General features: G+C 38.2%; 1 protein-coding gene across 2 annotated transcripts in view; it reads left to right on the top strand.

Moving 5' to 3' along the window:
* The window catches only part of LOC138321814 (semaphorin-5A-like), a 131902-nt gene that overhangs the window by 86330 nt on the left and 20240 nt on the right, over positions 1 to 25332 (top strand). For both annotated transcript variants that reach the window (XM_069265795.1, XM_069265794.1), the window contains exon 3: positions 24879 to 24987. In XM_069265795.1, coding sequence (XP_069121896.1) covers positions 24879 to 24987 — 109 coding nt within the window. The remainder of the gene's footprint in view (positions 1 to 24878; positions 24988 to 25332) is intronic.

Raw genomic sequence — 25332 nt, 5'->3', positions numbered from 1 at the left:
AGAAAACGAGCGTTGAAATAATTTCATTCCATGTGTCCTGTATATTTTTTTTTTCGTTGTGAGACACTTAATACTTAAGTCTCATTCATGGCACCTGCTGTGTTTGTAATGAAAAGGTACACATTTTTGTAAATTCTGTCGTTAAATTGCTTTTCAAATGATAAAAAATCCGTATTTGAACACACACACTAAGAAAACGTATCTTAATAACAATTTTCTGAGTCGCCATATGTTTTGAATAATTGACCTACTTCTTACAAAAAAAAAATGGAAAAGAGGTCATTATTACATGTGTGGATATTTTGTAAACTGTTTACTTGTATAGTGAGGAAGCTTGCTGTATCATACACATTATGTGAATACTTGAATAAAATGAGAGAATAATGACCAAGCACCTGGTGAGAAATGTGAAAAAATCTTCAATAGTTCACAGAACATTGTAGATTGATGTAAATTGTATGCTAACCTGAATGTAATCATGCCCTGTATTAACTACTGAAAACACATTGACATATTTGTGAAGGGGGGAGGCTGAGGGGCTGGGGTTAAGTTTAGAGGGTTCAAAGATATCAAGTTTTAAGATAATTCAGAGTTAAGTATTCATTGAGCTTTAAACTAATTGAGGCCTTTGAATGAAAACATTGCTGCAAATTGGCAGTAATGGTAAAGTACATTTCCCCTGATTTAGTTAATCTACTGTTTGTAAATATTGTTGATGTTTTTTTGGTGTTGTGGGCAAGTATATTGCATAATCATGAAATATATTTACATTAAACTGTTTTCATATTTCCCAAAGGTTTATATCATTTTAAAAAAATTTCCATTTTCCTACTTCCGATTTCGTGGTTGTTGAACGTACATCAAAACATATTTATACTTCCTTACTCCTGATAATCAGAAGGCTATTGAATTAATACCTTTTTCCTACCTTTCCTAGTTTGTATGTGTTTGTATGTATTTTTTTCTTTTGAACACATATGAAATTTAACACTTTCAAATTTTATACTTTAGATTTATAAAAAAAAATTTAAAATATTTCTACCACACAGATATTTATTAACAGCTATGAAAAGCACGTACAAGGAATGATTTGATATTGGTCAACTAGTTTGAGCTGACCAAGACATGGATAGCATACAAGTATCAATATTTAATTTCATTTCAGTAATACGTTACCATAACTTTAGTATGCAAATACGCTACCTACACCCATCTTTGTAGCCCCAACAAACATAAGATTTGAGAATCCCGTCTCCCTACCGTACCTCATCTCGTACTTGACGAGAGTAACATAGAGTGGTCTCCCTTCCTCTTTCCTTTATGGCGCTACACAGCTCGGACGGCAATTGCATTGTGTCTATTTCGTTTCGCTGTTAGGTCCATTTATTTGACGTTTTAGTCAAATTTTTTCACACATTCAGTTGTGTGTTTACCCATCTGCCCTGTGTTGTTTTCTTTTTGTACTGTCATTCGTTTTTTTGTGCCTTTTTCGGCCGTTTTTTTGACTGTTCCACGTGCTTGCCGGTGTTCCGTGCGATCCGTCATTACTGGTGACGTCTCGCTGTTTCCGGTTTGTTTACGTTTGTTTTTTGTTCGGTTTTTCGTCGCTGAGGCTTCGTTGCCGTTGTTATTAGGTAAGATTTGTGTCACCTAACACTGTTTTTTACGTGTTTAGCGTGTGTTGCTTATATTTTACGTTTTTGACGTAATTTTTACCTTGTTTACGTAATTGTCGTTGTAATGCCTGGTATGTCCCGCTCGGGTCAGCGTCAGGGGTCTGCTCATGGGTGTTCCCATTTCTATGAGGAACGGGACCCACATGATGCATATCCCCTATGTCGCCCTTGTCATGAGTCCTCTCCTTGTGAACTTTGTCCAGTTGGAGAGGCTCTTGGCCAGGCCGGCATTACACCAAGGCGATCTTCGTCCTCCCGTAAGAGGGATTCGTCCTCATCTTACGGGAGGAGAAGGAAGCAGGCTTCTAGTTCTGTTTCTGTTCCTGTCTCGGTAGTTCCTGTCTCTACAGGTTCTTCTCGAGATCAGGGGGTGGTCCCTCCTGTCCAGGATGTTCCTGGAGTAGGGGAGGGGCAGCCTGACCCTGACGTTTCTCGGTCTAGGGTCGAATTGGCTGGGAATGCTCGTAAGCTTCCATGCTTGCCTTCGGGTAGGGACTACCAGCCGCCGGTCTCTGATGTTGTCAGCGGCTCCGGCATTCCAGGTGGTGTTGCTGTTGGGGGCGGTCTTGATGCCGGACCTATTCGTCCGAGTTTGGGTTCAGGGACTACAGACTTCCTTTCTGGTTTGTCCGTTTCCACTGGGATTAGTGATGCGCAGCTCTCTAATCCCGGCATCAATTCTGGTCCAACTTTCCCTCCCGTCCAGTTACCTGGTCCCGGTCCTATTAGGTCCGCTCCTGAGTGTGCTGGCTCGGTTTTCCCAGGGGGTCATCCTCAGGGTCCTGGGTTTGTTGGTCAGGTGTCCGATTTTCGGCCTCCTTTTCCCCCTGGCTTAGGGTATACGGGTGCCTGCGGGCAACCATCCTTGGGCCCCCCAAACCAGCCTGCGGATGGTTTTGGGTTTCAGCAGCATCCCGGCAGTTATGGGCCTAGCCCATACATGTCCGGGTTTCCACTTGGAGGGAGTGGTGGTCCAACCTCGTCCTTTGGTCAGGTTGGCCAGCCCCAGTCTCAGGCAGGCCAGTTTGGCCAGTTCTGGGGTCACTCCCAACCCACGGGACCTTTTCCGTATTTTCAGGGATACGGTTTTAACCCCATGGCTATTCCTTCTTGGAACCCTTGGGGTTTGGTCTCTCCCTCGCGGAGACCTGTCAGCGGTTCGGTTGCTCCCCCCCCAACCTACTGCTGCTTCGGGTGCCGGTCCTAGAAAGGTTCGCCGGACCTTTAGGACTTCTGCTTCTCGTGCAGTCCCGTTTGTCTCCGAGTCCAAGGGTCGAGCTTCGACCGTTAGGTCGAAGCCCTCAGCTTCTGTGGTTAGGAGTTCGGCTCCTAAACGCCACTTGTTGGAGCCTGCTCAGGAGAGTTTTCCTGAGTCTGTCTCTTTTGCTGGCCCTTTTCTCCCCGTTGGGACCTCGGGTCCAGGCAACGAGGAGGATATGGACTGTGAGGTCGTGGGTTCGGCAGAGGATGATGATGTTGTTCATCTCTCCCCTGGCTGCTCCGATATTGACCAATCTGGTTTGTCGGATGCAGATCCTCAGGTTGAAGATTTCCAGGAGGAGGGTGACCTCGAGGCTGCTGAGGTGGATGCCCAGCAGGTTTTGTCTGGGATGCGGGCCCTTAGGGCCGATGTATCTCGGATTCTCGGGGCGGAGGTTTGCCCACCACCTTCCGCATCATCCATCCCGGAGTCCACCACCCTTTTGGGTTCTTTGGTGGCTCCACGGGCATCTGCTCAGTCAGATCGCTCACTGCCAGAAGGCACTATTGTGTCTTCAGCTCTGGCCACTGCCCAGTCTCGAGTTATGGAGAAGAATTCTTCTTCATCTCGCACGCCTGGGTTTGCCGGGTTGCAGCTCAGTGTTGGTGATTTATCAGAGGTTCAGGCCTCTGATTATGCCATTCACGATGGACTGCTGTCCTCTCAGCCAGCTAAGCTGGAGTCTAGAGAATTGGCAGCTTGGCCCGGCAAGTCAGTGGACCAGGTGGTGTTCGGCTCCAAGGAGCACCACAAGATGGAGAGGCTGCTGCGCCTTTCCATTCAAATTCTGTCTTATATAGACTTTCTGACGGTTAGTCTATATAGGGTATCCGATGTGCCTGAGAGTCGGATATCTGAGACAGAGCAGGCCGACATTCAGGACAGAGTTACCTCTGCCCTGAACAGGGCATTGAGAGCCTTGGCGTCTTTACAGGTGTCATTGCTCGCCAATGTCTTGTTGGCTAGGCGTTTTTCTGTGTTGAAAAACCGCCCGGTCGAAGAACCTTACCGGTCCCGATTGTTGACTGCCCCCTTCTCTGGGTCCACTCTTTTTGGAGGGACTCTTCCTTCTGTTCAGAAGGATTTGAAGGAGGACTCGGTCGCTTCTGCCCTTCTTTTGAAGAGATTGCAGACCGTGAAGGCCAGTACCTCGCAGGGGTCCGTGCCTCCCAAGAAGAAGGCTAGAACTTCAGCTCCTCAGTCTACTGCACAGCCGAAGTCGAAGCCTTACTTCAAGGGCAACAAGGGGAAGGGTAAGAAGGGCAAGAACCCTCCTGGGGGTAAGAAGAAGAGTTCCTGACTCTTTTTCCCCCCTCCTTGGCCATTCCAGACGAGGGGTTTGTTCTGGAGGACTCCGCTCCTCCAGTTTTAGATTCCGGTCCTTCTCCCGCAGGATTCAGTTTCGGGTTAGGAAGCGATTCTCCCGCCTGGGAGGGTCTCGATCTTCCTCGTCCCGATCTTCCTGTAGGAGGTCGTCTGTCCTTCTTCCTCCCAGAGTGGAAGGAAATCACAGATAACACATGGGCCTTGTCTGTGGTCAAGGAGGGGTTGGGCATTCCCCTCTTGCGGGATCCGCCCTTGGCATCAAGACCTATCTTCTTCCCTCCTCCGGGGGATCCAGAAAAGGCACTTGCCATCCAGGAGGAAGTAAGGACCATGCTTTTAAAGGTCGCGGTCGAGGAGGTGCCTATGGTGGAATGCACTCCAGGCTTTTATTCCAGAATGTTTCTGGTTCGGAAAAAGTCCGGAGCTTGGCGTCCCATCATAGATCTAAGTGCCTTCAACAGGCACGTAGATTCTCCTCACTTCAAGATGGAGACTCCACGGAGCATCATAGCTTCGGTGAGAGAGGGGGATGTGGGCTACTTCAGTAGATCTGAAGGATGCCTACTTCCACATTCCCATCAAGAAGTCGGCACGGAAATTCCTCCGTTTCACTTGCAACGGGAAGGTTTTTCAGTTCCGGGCCATGCCTTTCGGGCTCACGACAGCTCCTTTGGTTTTCACCAAGCTGCTGCAGGTTGTCGTGGGGTTTCTGCACTCCAGGGGAATAGATGTTCACATCTATTTCGACGATTCCCTCATGCTCCACCTAGTGCGGGAATCTTTGGTGCAGAACACCCGTCTGGTCCTGAAACTTTTGCTCAAAGTCGGCTTCATTCCTTCCAGAGAGAAGTCCGAGGTCTCCCCTTCTCGAGACTTTGTCTTCCTGGGAAACCGTTTCAACACGGTTCAGGGCATTGCCCTTCCACCTTTGGAGAAGTTCGAGAAGGCCAGAGATCTTGCTCTGACCTTCATCAGTTGGTCACACGTCCAGGTGCGTTGGTTTCTCAGTTTTCTGGGTTATCTCAACTCCCTGGCAGATGTAGTCCCCCTTGGGAGACTTCACATCAGACCTCTCCAGATGTTTCTCCTCGCGAACTGGGTTCCTGCCAGCAGGGAATGGGAGGCTTGGCTTCCTCTCAACCAGTCCGTGAAGGAGTTTGCACGGTGGTGGACTCTCAAAGACAATGTTCTACAGGGGGTTCCGTTGTCCAAGCCAGCTCCCACCATGACCTTGTTCACGGACGCGTCCATGACAGGTTGGGGGGCTTACCTCGATGGCCATTGCCGGTCGGGGGAATGGTCTGGGGATCAGCTCTCCGAGCACATCAATGTGCTGGAGATGAGGGCTGTTCTGTTGGCTTTGCAGGCTTTTCGAAAGATTCTGCATTCCAAGGTGGTTTGTGTGGCTACGGACAACTCTACAGTTGTCGCGTATCTGGAGAGACAGGGGGGGACAAGGTCCCACGTCCTTTGTGCCCTCGCTATCCGTGTTCTTCTTCTCTGTCAGGAAATGCAGTTGACTATTCTAGTCAAGCATCTTCCAGGCAGGTTGAATGTTCTGGCGGATACTCTCTCCAGGCGCCGCCAGCCGGTTCTGACAGAATGGCAACTAAATCCCTCGATCTTCGAGGGCATTTGTCAGGTGTGGGACAGGCCTCATATAGACCTTTTCGCCACTTCCCTGAACAATCAGCTGCCAACCTTTGTCTCTCCGGTGCCAGACCAATTGGCTTGGGCTGTGGACGCGCTATCTCTGGATTGGGAGGGGATGCAGGCTTATGCATTCCCTCCATTCAACCTGGTGGGCAGGGTTCTACAGAAGTTTCGGACGCATCATTGCTCCCTCCTTCTGATAGCGCCCCTGTGGCCGAGACAACCATGGTTTCCGGAGCTATTGTCGTTTCTGGTGGATGTTCCTCTGGTTCTTCCACTCAGATCCAATCTCCTGCGCCAGCCTCGGTCACGGACGATGCATTCATGTCCCGAGATCCTCCACCTTCACGCGTGGAAGCTATCTCAGGAGGCCTCGCTCAGGCATGCTTTTCTTCGGACGTGTCAGCCCGCATCGCCCGATCAATTAGGTCTTCCTCTTCTGCCGTCTACCAGTCACGCTGGAAGATCTTCTGTGATTGGTGTATCGGCAGGAAGATTGATCCGATCAAGGCTTCTGTCCAGCTGATTGCAGATTTCCTTCTCTATTTATTTAGGGAACGGAATCTCGCCTCTGGTACTATTGCGGGATACCGCACGGCTATTGCCAGTGTACTGTCTTTTCATGATAGGCGAGAGGTAGGTTCTTCCACCTCGTTGTCTGCTTTGATTAGGGGCTTCAGTCTGGACAGGCCTAGGGTACGGCAGTTAGCTCCACAGTGGAACCTAGCTCTTGTGTTAGAGTCACTGAAGGGGGCTCCTTATGAGCCTTTGGGGTCTGTCTCCCTAAAGTTTTTAACTTTTAAGACTGTCTTCCTGCTTGCCCTTGCCTCAGGCCGTAGGAGGAGTGATATCCATGCTTTGTCTGTTCACTCTTCGTGCCTTCGTTGGGCCAGAGATAGCTCTGCCGTTACCCTTCTCACTGATCCTGCCTTTTTGGCAAAGAATCAGGTTCCTGGTTTTTCGCCCGATCCCATTAGGATTCCTTCCTTGACAGTCTCTGTTGAGTCTGAGGAGAATGATCAGTTGCTGTGCCCCCGTCGAGCACTTAGGTTTTACCTTGATAAAACTAGGGGGGGGGGCGAGGTACTCGATCTCGTCTATTCTTGCCCATTAAACAGGGTCAGCAGGATATCTCCTCCCAATCCATTTCCAGATGGATATGTCAGGTGATCAAGATTGCTTATGAGCTATCTAATGATCTATCTCGGGCGAAATGTAAGGTGAGGGCTCATGAGGTTAGAGCCCTTGCAGCTTCTTTGGCTCTCCTAAATGGGTCCTCATTCCAGGACATCATGTCTGCTGCCTTTTGGCGTGGTCAGTCTACTTTCACTGACTTTTACCTCCGGTCCCTGTCCTCTCATTCTGAGGGACTGTTTTCCTTGGGTCCAGTTGTGGCGGCTCAGTCTGTGACTGTTCCTCCGCCCTAGACATGGTATTTATTTTTGGTTTTAACTGTATGCGGGCAGGCATCACGATGGTACTCCTCTTTTCTCTGGGAGGTTTTCCATTTTTTTATCCCTTTCCTTCGGGGGGTTCCTGGAACCCCTTTTTATTCTCCCTACTGGGGCTTGTCTCCTGGATTTGATGTTTGATTGGGCTGCCTGGCTTCGGACTCTCCACTACGGTAAGACGAATTCGCATACTAAAGTTATGGTAACGTATTACTGAAATGAAATTGAGGTTTTTCAATGTAAAACCAATTTTCATGATGTAATACTTACCATAACTTTATGGAGTCCCACCCTTCTTGTTTCCTCCCCTTTCCTCCTCAGCCATTTTGCCCCTGTGGCTCCATAAAGGGTTTTTGAGGAAGGGAGACCACTCTATGTTACTCTCGTCGAGTACGAGATGAGGTACGGTAGGGAGACGGGATTCTCAAATCTTATGTTTGTTGGGGCTACAAAGATGGGTGTAGGTAGCGTATTTGCATACTAAAGTTATGGTAAGTATTACATCATGAAAATTGGTTTTACATTGAAAAACCTCAATATTTAAGACTATAGCTACGAATGGTATGCCATTTTAAGTACCAAACTCTTTATGGATAAAATGATGTACTTCTCAATAGGTTTGCATCTTTATCCAAAGGGTCATATGGGAACGGAAGACATCTTATATACCACTATTTACCAGAATGTATTTATTCCGAAACTTTAGGAAGGTTGCACTCGGTCCATAAAATGATTCACACCCTTGAAACTTACCAACGACACACACTTTAATACATGATGATTTCATTACGGGTTAAATTCGAATGACGGATAGCACCATCTAGTGCCATCAGTACAGATGCGAGGGCACCTACGAGATAGGCGAGACTTCAAACAGACATGCAAAAACACGACTAAACAGGTGCCGTGGGTTACGTCAGTATAATGAACAAATGCACAGAAATATCTCCTCCAGTTCTCAGATGCAATCAAGGATATAATTACTAATAGTATGCAATATTCTGGGTAATTATTAGATTTTAGACCTGGTCATAAAGTTGGAGTCATTCTATAATGATGCTAGTACAGTTGATTTTTTATCATATTTTATATATATTTCTGCATCCTGGTTCAAATCTCTCACCTGGATTAATGGTTAGATGAATTATTATAATGATGTGATTCTCTTTTTTTTTCTTACCCCCAGATGTTTGCTAGGCTAGGGTTTAACCTATACTCTCATAATTAACATGTCCTGACATTTCTTTGGAAATTTCACTCGATTTTGCACCCAAATAGCAGATTAAATTTTTCAATTTCGCTTTTAAATCAGATTCAGGTTCCAATTTATGGGCATATTAGTGGCCAGAACCAAATCAGCCTTTTCAAGTTTCTGAATTAGCTGGTAATACACTTAGATAGTAATCTAATTTTGTGTTTATATGGCCAAGTGAATGGCCTGTTACTGTCGATGTCACCTGCACAAATGTGCATATGCAGGTGTTATCGTTAGACGGAGGTGCAGATTTTTGTTTGTTGTAAACAGCTTCTTTTATTGTTGTCTTATCTCCTTCATGAAACTTTTTAAAAGTAAATATCAACGACAACATTAACATTTAACAGCAAATGTTTACTTTTCCGACAAAGCAGATGTTTAAAAACAATTGGATCTCTTCATCTGCGACTTCAATTTCTTTTGAATATTTTGTGCATTGGTGTGAAATTGTAGCCAGAAAGTCGTGTTGGCTAGTGTTCTTTATGCAATCAGGAGAATTGCCACACTAACTTGGCATTTGCTTTTTATGTGCTGTATATACAGGTAGTAACAACAATAATTTTTAAGGATAGTTTGGTTCATGCTGACACATCCAATTGATTCAACTCCTTTTAAATCCCCTAAGTATGATCCTTTTCGTATAAGTTGGTGTATTCATAGCTTTGAAAAAAAGAGAAATTGGTACAGGGGGTTTCCATGGTTGTATTCTCGACAGACAGATATGTATACAGTAAATATATATCATACAGTCCAAGAATATTGAGAAAGTCCCTTCTCCTGCCTCCTTCTTTATGACAATACCTATGAAATATAGGCTAAATATCAAATAAGTACACCGCTCATTCCTCTAAGACATCAATCTCAAAAAACAAGATCTGTTCAATCGGCTGGTGATGTTATATATCATCACACCCACAGACAATCTCCATCCATTGTCTGTTCATGTATGTTTGTGCCATTGATTTCCATACCATAAATATTCTGAAAATATCATTCTCTGCTTTGTTCTTTACTAAATCTAAAAAATATACTACAAAACCTAACAAATAAGACTTTGAATTCAAATTAATAATAACATTTTTTACCATAATTTTTCAGCCTAATTTGATTATGTTTCTTACTTCTAATCATGGTTTTCTCCCTTGAAATCATGGTTATCTCCCTTCTTCTGATCATAGCTGCTTTCCTTCTTCAGATCATGGTAGTCTCCCTTCTGCTGACCACTATTATCTCCCTTGGTATCACTGTTGTCTCCCTTGCTATCAGAATTGTCTTTCTTGGTGTACCTCAAAACTTTATAAATTTCTTTCATTATTTGAACAAATTAAGCAAATAGTTTATAATATTAATTACCATCATAATAATAATAACTTATTTTGAATATGTATTATATGACAGTTATAATTTAAACCATTTCTATAATTATTGAACTTGTGAGTTGTGTTTATTGAGACCAATTTCTGAGATCCCTTTCTTTGTATATCTTATAATTGCATATGCAATTGGATTCTTTACTCAAGAAAATCACCAATCCTTTGTAGTGTATGACAAATGAATTATCTTGTCTTATTAGATTCGTAACAAATATAGAGAAAATCAATTAACAAGAATGAATATTGTTTGCAAACATTGAAAATTAAAACGAAATTTAATATCACTGTAATTATGAACATTTTAAAAAGGTTTATTTAAATTGTATTTGTTATGCAATAGGAAAGTGAGAATAATCAAATAAAAGTTTCTCATGATATTTTACACTAAATAGCACTGCAAACACTTCACAGATGAAAAGGTGTTATTTCTTTCACATTAATTTTAACTCAACAAACATACATTCAGACTGTCCTTTTAGAAAAAAATATATATAAGTAGACTAAAGAATATTACTAGGTACAACTTTCTTGCACTACCCTTTAAACAATAATGGAACAGTCTATATGAATGAATAGTATACGGTCCATTTTGAAGGATAGGGTTGACAGGATTGTTGCACACCTTTTGGGTTTACCTGTAATTATATAAGATAGGTTGCATGACGGTGGGCTATGAGTCATCTTACATACAGATGCGATCCCGGCTGATTGAATACTGGATATTGCCTAACATTTAATAAGCAATAGGACGCAGCCACGATTTACATTTCTATAACGACTGGCGTTTGCTCACAAGTGGCTATAAGGAGAGGTGCATTAGCTCTTATTAGTTGTATATATAATAACCCCTTTATTGAATAGGTTAAGTTCTGAATTTGATGCCTTTTCATTCTAATTCCTTGATCTCGATCATCTCTTCTCAACACTGTCTGAATAGTAAAACCTATGTTAGGTTGCAGAACATTTCTCTATTCACTCGAAATAGTGACACTCACTTTGCATTCAGCAACTTTCTCTCTTTGAAACTTTAGTCATGATAATGAATAAAAAGACAGACCCACTTCTTTTGGTGAATATGTCATAGTTTCGTAACAGTAAAGGAAAATTGTAGCAACCATGAGTCCTTAATTATACTTTAAGTTGGTACCTTCTTACTAAGGCCGACATTTTACCATTGACAGTATAATGTGACCGGATGGGTATGCCTGTTTTGGTGTCTTTGATGGGATGGTTCAGTAGGATAACACTATAAAAAGGGCAAATTTTTCACTCTTGTAAAGAGACATCATATGAATATACTGCAGCCTCCAAAACCTTTCACACACATCACATCACATACAGAGAAGGTTGTATGACTTTGTCTGTTGATAGGACATTAATTAACCATTTACTATTGTTAATTTAACATGATATGAAACTTTTTGTCTTAAAATTGAAAAAAGGCATGGAAACACATTAACTCATTCACCCCTGAAGACAGATTTAGACTCTTCTAAATCAAGGACTAGAAGAGGTCATTATGGAATTTCAGGGGTGAATGAGGTAAATATAACTAAACAATATCAAAACACATTTGATGACATCATTTTGACATTATTATAATATCATTTGAATTGACATCAAGAAAAGTTCACATAAAAATCATTTGTGAATGTATTTGTAACACAAATATTTTTTGTTTCCATGTACCTGAGGATGGCCAAAAGACCATGAATTAATTTGTTAAAAAGAAAAGACATTTGTATTGTTTTAATTAATAACAGAAAGGTAATGTTTTCAATCTGTGTATCACATGTTCTGTGTTTCATTAACAAACAGTCCTCTGTATGTTGGTGGGGCTGGGTCTATTACAGATTTAGGGAGTGGTGCTGGAATTCAATCAGATGTTTCGGTAGAATTTAGGGTGTTACCTCACCAGAGTAACTTAATTATAATGTTTTACTGTTTCCATATGGTAGCCAAACAACAAATCATTCCTGGGTCGTCTATAGTGGGGAATAGACTTGTGCAGTTAGTCCTGGGTTAATTAGATATGGTATGTGTGTTTCAGAAAGAAAAATGTAAAAGTCTGAAAGTCATAGCCAAGTCATGACTGTAGCACATCTTCATTATGGCAAGTATACAGTCACACCTGTCTATAAAGACCATCTAAGGGACAAAATGGTCTTTATAGCCACTTGGTCTTTATACATAGGTCAAATTGTGTTTATTAACCTTTTTGGGGTCCCAAAGGAGGTGATCTTATATGCAGGGATGCAATATTGGTTGCTAAGGAAGGTTTTAACTAGAGAAATCGTGGACATTCTCAGCCTCAAAAATTACCCATGCAACTTAAACTGACTTAAACTGTTTTTACAGTAATGATCTTCTCAAATTATTCTTGTCTTCTTTGCATGCAAAAGCAGAATATTTTAGAAAGATGTCAGAAATACTTGAAAGCAGACAACAATTGTCATTTAGAAGTGAGAAGGAAAAAAACAGAAAATGGGGGGGAAAAACACAAATTGTCTCATGAATTGTATTTTGATGTAACGGTTTCATCCAGATCATGGTGGTGATATGTGAATGTGTTGGAAAGTTTTTAAGTGTGTGAGTGATTCGCAGCACGCTTACCTGCTTCAGTGAATGACTTTCCAATTTATGATAAAGTTATGGATAGACTTGTGAAATGTCTGCCCTTTTAAACATGTACAATCTTCCATTACAGTCAAACATTTAGGTGATAGCCTCCACAATAGGTCAGCTTTTATAGCTCGGGGAACAATTTAAAGATAAGGGGAGGCAATTTAAAGATATAGCATCGCATAATATCCGACATTAACATTTTTATCGACAAATAAAAAAGACAACTGTAACTTTCTTCTGCACTTCACTGACTGGTAATTCTTGACTTTAACGACAAACAATTTTAATTTCTTATACATAAATCAGAATTCGAGTGAAGATGTTGTATTTCAGAAAGCTGATTACAGAATCTGCTCTATTGACATTCATAGAAAATCTCACCTGAGGAATTCCACTAAAATAACCCTCTGCACTCTATTTCCCTTACCTTTCTGTAAGTATATTGTGACAAATAATGTAGGAAAAATATTTTATTGCAAAGTAATGGTGTTATAAATCAATTTGTGTGTTTTTTCTTATTTAAATTGATAAATGATTTAGATTTGGATGGAAACTAAAGATTGTCTCGTTATAAATGGGTGCATCAACATCATGCAAAGTCGCCTATGTTGCAAAATTTTGTATGCAGAAGTTTATTTGCAAAAATGTGAGAGTCTGTTGTGAATTTCCGTCGCTAATTGTTTAGGGCCATTATACTAGTCGTATTAACTTTTAATGTACGGTTGGGCAGTTTTTACGCACTGCCATGAAATCGGGAGAGGGGGGAGGAAGAGTTGGGGTAGTGTATATTACCCATATTCCCATATGATTTTTGAATTAATCTATATATTCTAGGTCATGGGTGTCAAATCCCATGTGGGGCATTTGTCAGGTACTGACCACTGGTCAGTGGTTTTTCTCCGGGTACTGTGGCTTTCCTCCAACAATATATCTGGCATGTCCAAATGACCTTGGCTGTTGATGGGATGTTAAAACTATTAAACCAAGTATCTTAGGCCAGGGATCTTTTCGTACTTTAAATCATGGCTGCTGTTTTTATGATATTTATGCATATTTTGTTCTGATGAAATATGTGGACTTCATACCAACTAACCTTGTGGAAATTTAAATTTATTCAAATCAAAATTGTTTTCTAATATATGAGTGTGATAGAATCAAATGAAATATTTTGAATGTGAGGTAATAGACAACACTAAATAGCTATGGTTTAGGAGATGATATTAAATAGATAAAATTGTCCATTAAAGGATATTAATAAAAAAAAAAAAAAAAAAAAAAATACTTGCTCAGCAGTCAGTCGACATGGAATAATGATAAGTTCTGCTTAAAATGAAAATACAGTAATTTTATTTTGCTTGTAGTTTAAGAACTTAGGTTTATCAAATTGCATTAAATGGTTTCTTTCTGTCCTTAAATATGCATATTTCATTTTGAGACTGATTGGAAGACAGAATGGCAGACATGACATTTGGTTAGTATGTTCTTGTGTAGTTTTCGCCATGCAATAAGATTGTCGAAGGGAACACGGAAAGAAAAGATTTTATTTGACTGATATAGATCGTTCAATGTTGAGACCCGCGGGCATCTCATGTTCATAAACAATATCAAATAACTTTTGGTTTGACAATTAAACGCAAGAGGTTATAAAGAGATAAAAAAGTTGGTCCTTTGATTCTGTAACTTTGTTTATCAATCGTTTTATTTCTTTGATGTCTTAAATTTTAAGTTGTAATTGAAATTATTGTATAAGAGAAAAAAACATTCCGTGTTTTAAAGTATTTTAATGCTATTTAGCCAAAGATGGATAAGTCTGATTTTCATCTGTCTTTATAATCAAGAGTTATTGATCTTCATGGGTTATTTTCTAACTACTAATTATGTTATTTTTAATTACCGACTAATCATTTGCACCCCTGCAGTATAAAACCTTCATTTTACACGCTACACAAAGTCACCCTTGTGATCAAAGCCATGGACAAGACTTTGAAAGTGAAATGCGTCCTTGTTGGAAACACTCTTGTGAAATTGATACAAGTTCATGGGTTTTTTGACGGAGTCTTAAGTCTGAAGTTTATACCAATACAAAAAAGTGGTCCTTTTTCAACATTGTCATATGCTGTGTTTTAATGTTTATAAACAAATGTTCACAACCAGGTGACATTTGTCTTATTGATCTGTACCAGTATTTTGAGATGGTCTTTTTACCCCTCTGTCATAAATGGGGGCATTTAGTGCCAATGTGCCCCATTATGCCTGATAATGCGTCCCCACCCTTTTTTGTCTTGTTTGACTTTGATAAACAAACAGTATATTTAGTGACCTTTTCAGTCAAACCTCCCTTTGAGCGACAACCTCTGTATAAAGACCACTTGCTTAATGAGACCAGATTCTCAGGGTCGCAAGTTGTCAATTTCAACATAATTTGCCCTGTGTGTTAATATGAAAGACCACAAGGCTATAAAAACTATTTTTCTTGGTCCCTTGGTAGTTCTTTATAGACAGGTTTGACTGCGTTAAAGTTACTAGAAAGTGTTTGAAGTGACACTTCATCCACATATCTATAGTGTGGTAAAAAATATTTCCTATACAATAAATATACAATCCAAAGATGTCCTAAACGTTAAATATTTTCAATATATTTAAGGTAATTCAAACTCTTGTAGATTTTGAGGTCTTTACTTGGGCTAGCAACTCTTGGAAATTGGTGAAAATATTTTGGATCTCAAATCAATCTGTAGTGTATTTTATAGTTTGAATGTCTATGAAATATTTTGCAAAATTGTTTATTGATTGAAATGAAAAGTATAAAGTTATTATCATCTATAGTTGGTTGCTACTATGTAAAATATTTTCTCGCCGTTTCCTTCTCATATCCTTAAAGCATACTTCAGAAATATTTCTAAAGCTGGATATGTTCCTGTCGCTGTGTCTGGGTGCTTTTAAAAGCAGTCACCAGAATTTATGCCATTTTTTGCTTGCTCAGACATATATTTATCTAGCTATAGCCTTGTTAGAGCTCCTATTCATTTTGGGATTCTGGGACTTTAATTCAGCCAAATTCAGTCATTCACAACATTATCGTACAGATGTATTAATGTTGGTGTATAGCTTAATAGCTTGTTTCATCGGTAATTTAAAGCCCATCTTGTCATAACTGGGTAAATGTGCCCGTAAAGATTAAAGGTCTATATTACTGATACTATATACCTACGTACAAATGTAGGTTTGAGGAATGCAGGAAAGTTTCTATAGCTGTTTTTATCGACGGTGTCCAGAGTTCAAACTCAATTTAACCACAAAGGGCTTTGTTATCTTTAAAAAATCATGTCAAACAATGAAAATTGTTTTTTATAGACAAGCGGGATAAAACGCAATACAGGTATTTTTCTTTAGAGTATATATCAAATTTGTCTTGTTGAACATATAATTGATTCTCAATTTACGAAGAATTAATTTTAAAAATTTGAAACTTTAGAAATGACTACCTAGATCATCATAGCTCAGTGATTTTATGGCCGATAACTATCCGATGATAAAGAGCTCTGGTTCTGCCGAGTTAGAAATACTGAAAAGGGGGTCATTTATGGTGGAACTATGTAAACGTTTATGAAAAAATGATGAAAGAACTAGTCTTTAATTTGACACTTCTTACCACGTGTAGTTTTGCAATAAACCTTAAAATATGAAACCTTCTTTAAGTTTTGTATATTTATTCGGCAACGATATGGCGATGACATTAACTTAATTGTGATCCTGTATGTAATTCTTGAGACTGTGAACTTTGACCCAGAAGTACAAATCACCATTTTGGTATTTATAAAATTCCCATCCTAAATTTGGATGATATTTCACAAACAGGTCATTGTGGTCTTGGAAGTAATTTTCGTGTCACCTTGTCCATTCGTAAAAACTCATTTATAAACTAAAGGTATTTTTGTAGGTCTATAGTTCTGTTGATAAAAGGATTTCTCTCTCTGACCAGGGATTTTGTGTAGATTGAATTTTAATGCTGTGGTGTTTACATTGATGTTTACTGATTTAGGTCGGGTAATTGGGCATTATTTCCACGGTACTGCTACATCCCTATCCTCATAGATACATCAAAGACTAAAGACTCGCATCTGATGAAAATCACAGATTATAGACAATTCTCTGAAGTTTTAAAGTCGGTTTGCTGACAAATCTCACAGTTCGAAAGTCGGTCTGCCATGAAGTGATGTTGTCTTCACTCGTAGTTTTCTGATTCACAGATTGTGCATTATTCAATAAATCACATTTTATGTCTCTCTAAATGTCTATCTATTTGAATTTATTCAACAATTTCGGATCTTTCTACACTAATGTACTTTTCATCCATTGTCAATAATTTGTGTCAGTGAACACATTTTTTTCTGACTTTCATTTGGGATTTGTCATATCTTCCTGTCTATATAGCAGTATTACCTTAATTGTGAAGCAATGTGTACTCTGAGATACATTTGCATCATTTATGTACGCAATAAACAGAATCTTATACTTGCTAGTATTTACACATCTTTCGTAAATGTAAACAGACCTCTGAATATTCCTTAACGATAGAAATTAACATTAATTATAATTCTCTATAGGAAAAAAATACATAAGCGGATGGGGTTGGTTGGATATTAAGGATCTTTAATTAACCTCAGTAACGATGCTTTCCTAAGAGAAATTTCAAATTTCCTTAATTTAAGGGGTGTAGCAAGTGACTAATCATATTCCTTCACTTATGGCAAATGAAACCGATGGCTCTTTCTGAATTTAAATAACGATTTTACTTTTACGATTTTATTATCGCTGTATTTAATCTGTCGTAATCTTGAGGTAAAGTCTACCCACATGATATTTTGATTGGCTACTGCACCTGTTGGCTGTTTTCCTATCCCTATTAAGGCCAGGGGGTGCATTTGTTATTTTTGCCACTTTCAATCTCCTGTTCCTTCCCCGATCCTTCCACGACAGGGAATTGCGTAATGTTGTCATTACAGAAATGTTGTCACTAACTTAAGGCAGATAATTGGCTTCGGAAAGCTTCGTGATGACAGTTTAATTGTGGTTGAAATTTAACAGCATCAAAACCTGGTGGTCCCCGCATAAAAATGTACTTCTGAAAGTTGTCCATGTCTGGTGGGGGTGAAGGGAGGAGGAAGAGGAGGGGGGGGATGTGAAGATGTGGGTAACAGAAGGGTTTCACCTTGGGACCAATGCATTGCACCGCACACCAGCAGAACACTTGCCTTTAGTAGGTGAACAAACTCAAACAATAGCCAAAGTCATGTAGGTGATAAACCAGTAGCTAAATAACTTAAATTGGAGCAACCTTCATATTGCTTTTGAATGTTTGCAAAAAAAATTATAAATTTCAGCATTCTGTCATTATACCATTCCATTCTTTGTTATAAGAAACTTCAAAGAAACAGAAGATTTTTTTTTTCTAATTGCTTATCTTTTACTGATAAAACCTGAGCATGATAAGTAATTAAGGAAACACTTTATTAATTTTCAGGTTTTTACTTCTTTTCTTTAATTTCTCTTAATTGTATTCAATTTATATTTATTATGCAACAAGTTTCGCTGAAAATTTCTCAGCAAAGAAACAGGCTAATATCTTCATATGGATTGTTTTTGCTATGTCTTTGCACTAAGGTAACCTAATTTACCCGTATCAGAATAAATAATGCATTCTCTAATGTATATTAAATGGGAATTACTTTATCAGTATGTTTAATATAAAAAGGATTCAAACAAAAAATAGTCAGGATAACATTTCAACATGCATTTTAGATTTGTATAATCTGGATTAAATTGCACTGAAGTACCACATGTTGTTATTCTGATATTGAGCTCAAGGGCGCTGGCCTCTTAGCAGTTATTAGGATATATGTAGAGGATGCATCTTACTTTTGCTGAACCCTCTGCATGTTTATGAAGATTTAAAGATGAAAACATTTTATGCATGTATCATTAAGTGTATTATGAAGATGGTGTTCAAGGAAAAACACTTCAGATTGTCTAAAATCTAAAAAAAAACCTATAATGTCTGTAAATTTTAACTAGGTCAGCTAGGGTAATATTTGTATATGTTTATTCCCAAATATGCTCTTTATGATAGTATAAAGTTATCAATTGCGTCTCTTCTTATGAATAAAAAGTGTCTTACCATGATATATGATATAGACTTATTTGTCGTCAGTTGCTTATTTTGGAAACTGATCTCTACATACATGTGACTTTCATATATACCATATTTGACCCAATAAGCGCCCTAAGGTGCTTAACTATTGGATGTATTACTATAGTAAGCCGTAAATCAGTTTGCAACAGAAACTAAATGAAGAAACCTACCCATAATTCATATATGTAGTTTGCATTTAATTCTATGTAAGTAAATTTGAGACCTCAAAATAGGGGAAGGGCGCTTATTGGGTCGAATACAATAATACAAAATGTTAAATGGACATTTGCAGTACTGTGCAGTTTATGCTTAAAAGTCCTATGCTTGTTGCATTTTGCCTCGATGTAATAGATTGTGTACATGATTCAAATGTGGTGTTTCTGAAATCAGTGGTTCAATGTGTAGTTTAATTTTGCTGAAAGATCAGTTCTTAAAGAACTACATTTCTCATTTATTTTTAAGAGATGCATTAAGAAGTAGGTACCTCAAAAACGTTAGATTTTGTGTGATATTATTATGATGTCACCACAGCGATGTCTTGGTGATCAGAGGAAAAAACTCTTCGCCACAACAAAGGGAATAGAAATGTTTGTGACTCCCAAGGGGGCTAACAATATTACTCTGATGATTTAGAGATTAGGGGACAGTCTGTCTCAGTCTCTAAAAACACAAGTGTGCAAATTCTACCTGGCTTGAAAGGTCTTTATAAAAGGTTAATGGGTAAACAGAAATCTATTTACATTTCTTTCAAAGGTATGGAAATTAAACAAGTTTTGTTACTGATGTTAGATTTCTATGTCATCGTCAGTAAATGTTGGGAAGATGGATGAGGGACATTACCTTTGTACTTATGTCCCGTCTTGTCAACCTTCCGTCCCATCCTGTCCTCCTGTCCAGTGCAGTTGCATTGTTATTTCATGTTGAATATTTTACTATCTTGCCCTGCACAGAGATGACCACAACCCATCAGTGAGAGATTTTCTCTTACCTCGGACAGAGATGACCACAATCCATCAGCGAGAGATTTTCTCTTACCTCAGACATCAGAGATATCCACAATTACATCGGTGGAAGATTTTGAGTTGTTCTTCTTTTTCCAAGGATAAAGACTAGTTACACAAGATCTTTGTCGATTTCCATCTTCGGGTTAAGATATCTGCTGTCAATCACTTGGCTAAGTCTCATGTTTGACAACTTTAAGAATCTTACCTCTCAGGTTGAGAATCTCCGCTCTTACCCCTAACGGGGTAAAAGGGAAAAAGATTATATTCATCTCACCTCAGGTAAAGAAAAGCTTTACAAGATCTTTGCACATGTTCAGTAAATGTACGATATCATAGAAACAATATCATGTCGCGTCTGCTGCAGTAAGGGGAAATTATTCATACCTGCTGTAGTCAGTAATGTTGAATAACTATACTACAGTTAGGGGACATAACTCACATTTACTGAAGGTAAGGGAGATAATCAGCATCTTCTAAAGTTAGAGAAAATTTCTCATTTTAATCTTATCTTGACTAAATGGTTGCAATTTGTCATTTAAGGGTATAAAGACATGTTTTAATTAAATGAGAATTTTAAATTGAAACATGTAAGTATGTTGTGAAAAGAACATGATGATTATTATTCATAACACACCGTAGGCCTGTGTAAATTGCTATATACCTGATTAAAAGTACAAATTTTCTGATTGATATTCATTTGATGATATCTGAAAGATGGATGATTATGTATAAGTAGAAAAAGGCTTGAAACATATACAACTGGTAAAGGAGTTTACAAATGAGAAATTTGTCCCATTATAAGATTGTAACAGTACCGAGGTGTACCAGTCACAAAACTTTAAATATGATTTCACGATTAGGGAAAAATCAATTGACATATCACAAAATGTCTCTTAAAATGAATATATCATGTTTTTTGTGAAGTGAACTTTTCATGTAAAGCTCAATGCTTCAATGATGGAAATTAACCAGCTTAATTTTTACAATATATTATTTTTCTATTTATCAAAACATGGCAAATTATGTCCATAGCTAGTTTGAAACTAATTAAGGCTTAGTTTCTTTTACGATCAGTATTTTGAATACTATTCCACAAATGTTTCTGTCTTGTTAAAGCCAAGAAAAGTACATGCAGGGGAAACATGCAGGGGAAAAAACGTCCAAAAAATCATTATTAAAGATGCTCCACCTCCGACAGAGCATAAATGATATTAATCATTTGAACAATAATTGATGTTTAATCGTGTATATATATGCCTTATTAACACAAAAAATAATATAAAATAATTTATTTCGCCTTTGGTGCATGTGCAATCAGTACTTCATTCCATATAGGATATAGTGTCATGGAATTTTTTCGGGATGCAATTAATTATTTTTCATATTTTTAACTTTTAAATTAGAAGCTCAAACTTTTCAATGGCGGTAATGGTGTACAGTAAGTAACTTTTGTAACTGAAGAAAACATCTTTAAAGTATTCAATCACATATGTGAGATAATTTATTTACAATGACAATACTAGGAGCCAGTTTGCCCTGCTCACAAAAATTACATCTGGACTTGTGTGTATATATATCACCATAAAATTTTGATATTTATTATAAACCCTATTATTCTGCTACACATTAAAACTTTATTTCTGTAATATGCAGTTTATTTATATACACCAGTTTCAACTTTAAAATGAGTCATACGACGACTGACATAAGGTAATTATAACATACAGGTTTTACTTTGAATTTTTGGTTGGTGCTGAAGATCTTCATGGTGTTTTTCCCAATAGACTAATTTGGAAAGAAAACATGTATACGCCAATCTCTCCATGATGATGTTAGGGAGGAGGTCGGAAAAGGGGGAGGGGATTGTTCCTTGAGGAAGTTAATTAATGTTGTAGATGTGCCTATATTTATTAAGATGGAAGAATAAAACAGAGATTAGAAGCCAGCTGACCCCCACCTGTAACTTGTATCAACTGGAAATCGACAAAGGATGTTTGTTTCTGTAGACAATCATGATTCGTTTGTATCAGACAAATTTCTCTGTTCTCTCTCATAACAATATACAGGATTTATCCTCGACAACTTCTATCTCCAGTAGATTGGCTTCTAGACCCTACCATTTTGATAAAATTTCTTTGGTGAATTCTATTACTTTATAATCTCCCCTTAACTTAGAATCAGGCGTATTATGATTACTTAAAATTTAAAGAAACAAATCATTGATTATTATTCTATTGACTGTTGGCTAGTCTATGTATGCAGGAAAAAAGGACTTAAGTATTCATTCCTATGAACTGGGATACTCCAATACTCACATTAGTGTTCTCGGAGATGTCATAGAGAAAGGGCAGATAACTCTGATCAAACAATTAGTTTAATTTATTCACCCCTGATGACAAATTTAGACTCTTCTAAATCAAAGAATAGGCCAGTCCATTATGAAATTTTAGGGGTGAATTAATTAATAGCATATAATTTCCAGGTTTACATGTAACTTCAGATCATAATTTTCAAAATCTTATTAATAATGTATCGAACATTGAATCATAAACAACTACATTATATGGGATAAAAGCTTGTGACTGAAATATCACGTTTTACTCCAAAAAATATAAATAAAAAGACAAATATACTTTAAAAACATCTTTTTAATGTTACAGCTTATAAGTCCTAAGAATATGGTCATTTTTTTGTGTGGAAATTCTGCCATTTGCAACCTGTTGATTTCTTAAAACATTTCCCTTCATAGTTTATTCATCCTTATTCCTAAGCACAGTATGGTACCCCTATGGTAACTAGATTTGAATGTCTAAGGGCATGGCGTCCTTATCCCTGTCTTATCGCCGGAAACAGCATTTTTGATGTATTTTATTGAAGAAAAAAAGCCCACTACCCCGTGTTGATGTGAAACCCTCAGACCAGTTACTGTCAGTTTGGCCACGCTATCAATATGGCCAAGGATGGCGAGGTGCTATCAACACGAACAATGATGGCGAGGCTTAGTAGTTTACCAGTGTAACTGACATTTATAAACTATAACATGGGACTCCCTTAGTGTTTACACACCTATCTGCCAATAATCCACTTATCTGTGTAAACCATGACGTTTTTGTTTTGTAAATCCGGTGTACTATTTGGGAAACTTGGACGCTAATCTTTTTACCAATCAGAGTTCCCCGTGGGTACTGGCTCTAAGGAGAAGGAGGCAGAAGACCGGAAAAAATTTCTTTGATATCAAGCTGATAAAAGCTATCTCAATATTTGATGTTTAAAAAACACCAGGTTTGGCCCGGGACGCTTGCTGTCCATCTTCGTATTTTAGATGATAATCTAGATCTTTCCAACACGGATCAGTCTGACACTGAAACAGATGATCGGATGATCGTAGTTAAAAAAGGTTCAGACATTATGACCTTAACCCACTTCAATGATTTTGTGATTTTGAAAGTTGTGGTGCTTTTCCATTTAGAAGGAAAGTCAAACTTTTCCTTCGTGTTTATTGATATATGATTGATATTTTCAATAGCTGTAATTTTTCGTTTTATAAATATTTGGGTGATTTCATTATCCCAAATGCTCTAATCCTCCAAACACTTTTGAGGAAATCTTTTTTAAGTTTATAGATCTCCTGCGGTTTTTGTCAACATTTATTTGCCTCCATTAAGGAAATCAATTACTTTAATTACAGATTATTATTCAATGGTCTATAAAGTGGTCATAACTCACATTATTTGACCTTAAAGAACCTTTAAACTGCGGAAATTATTTTTTTATGCAAATACTTTAATAGCTGTTTTAAATATACTGTTAGGTGAAGCTCAAATTGGAAATGTGCCATCTGCCAGAATCATAATGTGAAGAAAACCTATGAATTAAAATGAATAACATCAATGAAATCTTACTCTAAGCAGCCATTTACCAGTGTATCCCTTTTGAGGCTGAATAAGATGTGGTTTACTTTAAATGGCCACATCTTTAACCTTAATATACTATTAACCTGCCCCCCTGTGTGAGATTGTATACGTTTTAAAAAAATGAAGAATACTTTGTCGAGTGATCAATGGAAACTGGTGGCTAAACATATCATTATGATTGTCACACTCTGTTTAATAAGTCAGCTGGCTTGTACCATAAAGGTTAATAATGTAGTGATGAGGTAAAATAGAAGGTTTATCAACCTATGGTTGGAGGAGTGACCATCAGTGTTGAAAGATTTATGACAGTTGAAAGTTAAAGTTGTCAATTAAATTGATTCACCACTGTAGACACATTTGAGCTCTTCTAATTCAGAGGATGGAACAGTTCATTATGAATTTTCAGGGGTGAATGAGTTAAACCAAGGGGAGATAATCAAAAGGGAGATAATCCATGCACAATAAGACTTTCTTTAAATTTCAAATTACAAGTAGATACATGCACTCTACTTCAGATTTTATTTATCCAATTTTTTTTCTCTATTAAAAATAACAAATATATGTGCCAGACATATTGAAATGTTGGCTACCATGGGTTGGCTAGAGAACAGAGAATATTGGCACTGTCTTTGGGAAATGGTTCTGAGGCAGACTATCTGATTCTTCATTGTAACAATTGATTGGCATCAGTTTTGCCAGAAACTGTTAAGATTATGCAAGTGCAGCTGAAAGAATTAGATACAGTTTAGCCTTATTAACTGGAACTTGTATAACTCGTTTAATTTGATGTTTATTTTTGTCCCGATTAACTACCGTAAAACCTGTCAACATGACCACCTTTGTATAAAGGCCACTGCTTAATAAGACCAGTTTCTTTGGGTTTTGTATGACCAGTTTGGCCTGACGACCATTTAGATTTATATATAAGGTCATTTTCTCCTTGTTCAGTGGGTGGTCCTTATAGACAGGTTTTGTGGTACATGTATATTACATTAAATTCAGGTGCATTTAACTTGAATATTGAGTTTTCTATAGTCTCGTCAAATTTTAATCTGTAGTACGGATAAAGAAATTTGGAAACAGTTTTTATTTAGAAAACCATTATTCCGTCTTGTATTATTAAGTGATTTTTCTTTTGTCTTTCCAGAACTATCCAGCATGCGTCAGGTTTTCCATGTTTTCCAAGACGACGACCTTGAAGGCTACGTACAGCTGACCGTGGACATTCCAAGAGACCAGCTCCTGGTCGGAGCAAGGTATACTATACACTTATAATCGATAACTAAAGAGTAAATCAAAAATAAGTTTTAGTTATCATTGTATAGGAAAATTAAAACAAAAAATCATTGCAGACAGGTTTGATCTACCAATTACTTGTAGATGATGTTTAACACAGGGACATGATATTCTACTTTTTGCTAATATTTAGCACAGGGGCATGCTATGATTTTATGATGAGCGAGTCCAATTACAATATTTGATACAGGGGCATGTTGTTCTTTTTTTATAATATTTGACACATGGACCTGATATTCCCCTATTGTAATATTTGACACAGGGGCATGTTGATATATGATAATATTTGACACAGGGGCATGTAG

The sequence above is a fragment of the Argopecten irradians genome, chromosome 4, assembly GCF_041381155.1.
Source record: "Argopecten irradians isolate NY chromosome 4, Ai_NY, whole genome shotgun sequence".
NCBI classification, from domain to species: domain Eukaryota; kingdom Metazoa; phylum Mollusca; class Bivalvia; order Pectinida; family Pectinidae; genus Argopecten; species Argopecten irradians.
Note: the sequence above shows the minus strand (reverse complement) of the source record. Positions and strands in the feature narration are given on the sequence as shown.